This window comes from Ixodes scapularis, unplaced genomic scaffold, assembly GCF_016920785.2.
Source record: "Ixodes scapularis isolate PalLabHiFi unplaced genomic scaffold, ASM1692078v2 PGA_scaffold4__175_contigs__length_147842914, whole genome shotgun sequence".
Classification (NCBI taxonomy): domain Eukaryota; kingdom Metazoa; phylum Arthropoda; class Arachnida; order Ixodida; family Ixodidae; genus Ixodes; species Ixodes scapularis.
Window position 1 is genome coordinate 73,292,359 of NW_024609879.1, and position 6,000 is coordinate 73,298,358.

Consider the following 6,000-nt stretch of genomic DNA (forward strand, 5'->3'; position numbering starts at 1 on the left):
TCGAAGATAAATAATTAGGCCCGGGTGGAGCGGCAGAGTCTAAAGCAAAAGAGACGGCAACGTTATGAAGTTTCTACGAACGTTTTAATATTCCTGAAAGGTTTGAAGACTCGCTTCGTGCACATATGTGGAAGGTTACCTTGGTTGATCTATTTATCGACCATGCATGCTGTTCCGATTTAAATTAAAGACAATATTCTTGAACCCGCTCGGGGCGACACAGGAAAACTCTCAAATTTGTCAAAGATTTTCTGGTTCCGTCGGTTCCGTCTCGCAGCGAGACGGAAGCTACGCCGATACCGGCACACCGTCGTTCGTTAGCACATGGTTTTTAGGCGGTATGCATGAACAAGCCTCTCCCGCAACGCTAACTGATGTTTCGGCTTTCCAATCTAAGTATCTTTATTCGCTGCGGCCGGGCTAAGCATTCTAAGCAGGGCAGCCGCCTGTCTTTTCATCACTTTTCTGTCGCCGAGCTATCGGCACGCTCGTTCGATAGATCAATTCGTTTTCAGGCAAGACGCACGAACAAACCTTTTCATCGACGCTCGCTGATGTTTCGGCTTTCAAATCGAAGTATTTTTATTCGCTGCGCTAAGTATTATAAAAGGGACAGAGCGGTCCGAATATCTCATCATCTCGACAACCTTTCTGTCGCAGTGCTATCGGCACGGTAGCGTTTGATAGATTAATTTCTTTTTCAGGCGAGATGAACGAACAAATTTTTTGCGGAACGCTAATTGCTGTTTCGGCTTTCAAATCAAATCGTTTTTACCTGCTGGATTAAGCAGTAATCAACTGAAAAGGTGCAGCGGTCCGCCTACGCCTTTTCGTCTCGCCGGCCGCAAGAGCAGCGCAGCCATCTTGTTTGTTTACGTGACGTCACGGAGCGCGAAGAAGTCACTCGCGCTCCGAAAAATTCTCGGTGCACGAAGAGCGCGCTCGAGTGTCAGTCTCCGGTGGCACTCCTGTTTGTTTAGTGAAAGGAGCGCCAAACTCTCGCGCTCCGGAGCGCGGACTTAACGCGCCCACTGATGACTTCACCAGTGATGATGACGATGACGATGCGAATGTCGGTGACGTCATCAGTGACGTCGCTGATGACGTCATCAGTGATGATGACGATGACGACGCGGATGCCGGTGACGACATCAGTGACGTCACTGATGACGTCATCAGTGATGATGACGATGACAATGCGGATGTCGGTGACGTCATCAGTGATGATGACGATGACGATGTGGATGCCGGTGACGTCATCAGTGATGATGACGATGACGATGTGGATGCCGGTGACGTCATCAGTGATGATGACGATGACGATGTGGATGCCGGTGACGTCATCAGTGATGATGACGATGACGATGCGGATGCCGGTGACGTCATCAGTGATGATGACGATGACGATGTGGATGCCGGTGACGTCATCAGTGATGATGACGATGGCGATGTGGATGCCGGTGACGTCATCAGTGATGATGACGATGCGGATGCCGGTGACGTCATCAGTGATGACGATGACGATGTGGATGCCGGTGACGTCATCAGTGATGATGACGATGACGATGTGGATGCCGGTGACGTCATCAGTGATGATGACGATGACGATGTGGATGCCGGTGACGTCATCAGTGACGATGACGTCATCGGGGGGTCACGCGACATCGGCGGGGGTCACGTGACCTCGAGGAGGGGGCCACGTGACTTCGGGGGGTCACGTGACCCCCCACGAGGTCACGTGACCTTGGTGGGGGGCTCGCGCGGTGCATTATGGGACATTTCCCATGATGCACCGCGCGGTTACGCCGACGCCGACGCCGACGGCGACGCCGCTCAAGCCGGAAACGGGCCCCTAAGAGCTGCGCTCTAAAAAGAGCAATCGGTTAAATCCCGATCGGTTCCTACTACGCGGAACGAAACCCAATTTTGAGGTAATGCGAGTGAACATATTTTAATTATTAATATATATGTGGATTGTGTTTCTGTTAACATTTAGGCACGGAAGCATTTCTTGTCACAGGTTTGTATTTCGATCATTTTGTCTAGCTTACACTTTCGGTTACAAAATAGTTGCATGCATTATTCATGAATGATAGTTTTACAAAATATTCGCCCAGTATTTTTGATATTACGGTATTCAATCAATATTAAGTTTATAACATAAAAATGATTGAATCTTCAACTCTACAAAAAAAAAAGAAAAGAGAAGGTAACGGAAGATTTGGTGATTCTGGAATGCTACTCCCTTAAAAATGACTGCGAGTCTGCTTACTCGCAAAACACTTCAACATCCATCCTCTGCGATATACGAAATCAGCCCAGTAAATGATGAGGCAGAACACAGGTTTAAACCTAAAAATTAAGTCTGCGCTGTGACATTGCAATGCAAGCATGACGCTTTGCATTGGGCAATGCCACAACGCAAACTTCATTTTTAGGTCTAGACAGATGTTTCGCCTCATTCGCTGAGCAGATATCGTAGATAGCAGAGATTGGCTTTTTGAGTGTTTTGCGGGTAAGTAGACGGGCATATATATATTAGAGCGTAGGCACAGTTGCTTGGTACGCCATAATCGAATCAATGGCTTTTATCCAAATGGGTCCAGAATATCTTGTAAAATAAATAAATTAAGATTTCGCTCAACGGGAAAACAGATAATTACGAACCCGGTCAGTGTGTCAAAGCGCCCAGGCGAGATACAGGACACATGGTATTAGAATATAAATTTGTTGGGGAAGCCTCTCAGGCGACTCAGTATGTTCCATCATACTCTTCTTGCCCTTCCGCTCTACACTGAATAGTTTTGAGTGTCCACTTATGCCGGTGTTACACTGGCACCCCCAAACGCAGTTAACTCAGCTTTAACTGCTGCTACGTTTCAACCACCATGGTTTCAACACAGTTACCGCGCTATTAGCGATGTGCGCGACCAAAAGCGTCGCTCCGGTCAGCTTTCCACGATTGGCCAAACCATTGGCATATGAGTATTGTCAGATTGTCAACTTTGACGGTGGTAGTTTTGGATCGCGATGGCTCCTAGCTTCCATTGTGCTTTTCAAACACACCACCGAACTCGTCGTTGCACGTGATGGTAAGTAGCGAGGATAACAACTGATGACGTCACGGTGAGGCAAATCCCAGTCGTGTCGTCACGGATGGAAACAATAAAGGAGTATCCACACGACGGACCAAATTGCTGTTTTGGTCCGCGGGCCGCGCATCACGTGATCTTTCGTTACCGGTTTTCGAGGTCCGCCGGCGGTCCGCGGCCTGCGCTTCTGAGAAATGCCAAGCGACTTTTCTCACCCGGACCTTGGCGGCGGACCGTGGCGTTTTTAGTATAATTGAAGCGCTAAGTCTGGCAACAAGCTGACTTTTGTTGTTTGGATTGGAATCCAAATCCAAAGTCGGTTTCTTTTGGCGCCAACTGTTGCAGACGAAGAAGACGAACCATTTGTTGTGCGACAATGGCGGCATGGTGCGACGATGCAGCTTTTTATTTCATCACGATCGTGAAGCAATTCCGCGCTCTGTGGGACAATAGATGCATGCCCTTTTCGGTTCACTTAAGTCCTCCTCGTCCTCAATAGTCAACGCCAGGGCCACCGCGGCCAAACGTCTCTTTTGTTCAACCTCCATCTTGACTCCTTACAAATAGCCTCAAAGCAGCTCGCTGCATGCGTTCGGCGGAGCTGTGAGGTCGAGGGTTAGACCGGCCCGTTCACTCTGTTGTCTCCTCTTTTGGTCCGCCGTGTGGATGCTCATCGCAGCAGGGCGGCCCACGGGCCGCGCATCAAGTGATCAATCGGTCTGCGGCCCGGTCCGTCGTGTGGACACACCTTAAGAGGGCGCCGCCGAAACATCTCGGCGCTAATACTTTCGGATAGCTATCTTAGAAGAAGTGAGAGTGCGCGTGCACTGCTTTGATATGGGTGCTCAAGATGCTCATTCAAGCGCACGTGCGCCCGTGGCTTTGACTGTATAGCCGCAGAATGTTGTCAGCAAGTATTGTGCGCTAACTGTGGCTTAGCATAACTGCAGTTAAGTGCGCTTGTGTTATAAGGCTATTAAAGAGGAGAGTGACGTCGATAAATCTGAATATTTTAGATCATCCGTAGTTTCTACTGCTATAGAGAGTTTTCTTATCTCGTTTACGCCGTCCCGCAACGCTCTCCGCAAATCGCTAAAATACGCGGAAGTCTACAGTCGAGGCCATCGGCGCGCAAGGACAGCAGCGGTTTCTTCGTTGAGGAGGGCTTAGCGGAGGGGGAAACGCGGTCTACGAAACCTCCGCAATATATTTTTCTCCACGTTATATATTTTATGTTTCTTTTACATCAAAATTTATGCCGCAAAAATATTTTTTTAATGGTACTTAAACCCTTCAATGTTTTCTTGCTTCAAACGTAACCACATATTTTTCAGGGTTATATTTCGTTTTCATCTTAGTATAGCACGAGTCGAGAAAACACAGCTGAACGGCTCTTTCTTTTTTTAGTCTAGCCAAACAAATATCAGTCACCCATTAAAAAAATTCACACCTAAAGTAAATACTTACGGGGTTCCATCATTTTTATATTGCTGTTGCTCCTAGCGTCCAGATCTGAATAGACATTAAGCGACATTCCTGAAAAAAAAAAAGAAGGAAGGAAGTGCATCGAGTGAAGCATAACTCTCCCTTTGGACGTAAAATTCCCGTTAAAACAAACGAAGTGCCAACACATTCTTCAACATAGCAGAAGTAAATCCTGATTTGAAGAAAGCTTAATGTTGTTTCATTCTAGCGATTACAGCAATTTACTCAGAAAAATTGGCTCCCATCAGTCAGGTGCGCGGCTGTCGTCAATGAAGTGATGAACGCTAGAAACACTATTCTTTTAAACATTCCACAACACCCGCTAGATCTTCTGACACAATGTATTAGGAATGTTTGTCCCTAATTAAACCGGAGCTGAATATTTGGAAAATAAAATTGGCTACTCAAGTCATTGTGATCATTATTTCTTCTCTTTATGAATAGGCATACACGTTACGGTGAAACCCAAAATTTATTTCTAAAATATGCCTCAATTTTATGTCTTAAATTACATGAGTTGCCTTTAAACATTAGAGTTTCTAGGCATCCTTCAGTAACGCATGGGAATGATGCGGGTGCCCTGCTACTGTGACATCATTACTCAGTTTTTATCATAACCCTCTTCGCACTTGACTGCGCTACTGTGCTCGAGGTAGAGGAAAAGTAAACATTTCGGTAGAATCTCCCTAGTTTGGTGAGTATTAAGAAACGAAGCTGGAAGCACTCTAACCAACTGTTTAAATAACCCGACGTTTCGTGGCCTGCTCGGGCGCTTGTTCACGGGTGACTTATTTAGCTGGGTGTTCGTCTTTCTCTTCTCCTTGTCGCTGCCGTTCAAATCGTCTTCTTCCTTTAGTGACTCCTCGGAGTCCGTGAATAGTGCCGTTCTTTCAAGTTTCTTTCAGTGTCCTGAACTGCTGTCGAAGTTGATGACATGGTTGTTCTTTCTTGCATGTTCCGCTGAAGCGTTTCCTTGCACGTCCTTTTTTACATCATATTTGTGTCTGCGTAGACGTTCGAGGACGCTCTTGGTTTCTCCCAGATATGAAGCCTGTCAGTCGGCGAGGTGCGAAGATGGCGATTCAATTTTTGTCTTTACTGTGGTCACCATGAGCTTTCAGAAAGCATGTTTTAGCGTAAAAAGAAACTAAAAAAAAACTCTTTTTGATTGAGCGTTTATTGGTGATTAGTACAAAATAACGGGCGCGTGATGTTTTCTAAAAAGTTAAGTTTACATGGTTTTGCCCCACAGTTAATATTGTTTTTTCTAGAGCCATGAAAAAACAATTAATATTGTTTTTTCTAGAGCCGCGGATTTCAGGTAGCGCGTCCCGACCTAGGCGCGTCTTAACTTTGCTAGTAAGTCGCCGAGGCTATTGAATGTGAGACTCCCGAGTCAATACAAGCAGCCGTTCATTTCCCC

At 46.5% G+C, this 6,000-nt stretch overlaps 1 protein-coding gene across 1 annotated transcript in view; it reads right to left on the reverse strand.

The window, feature by feature from the left end:
• Positions 1–4,572, reverse strand: part of LOC115310919 — a 38,922-nt gene extending 34,350 nt beyond the window's left edge. The window contains exon 1 of the mRNA XM_040218007.1: positions 4,560–4,572. Within this exon, the coding sequence (XP_040073941.1) occupies positions 4,560–4,572 (13 nt within the window). The remainder of the gene's footprint in view (positions 1–4,559) is intronic.
• Positions 4,573–6,000: the final 1,428 nt, after the last annotated feature.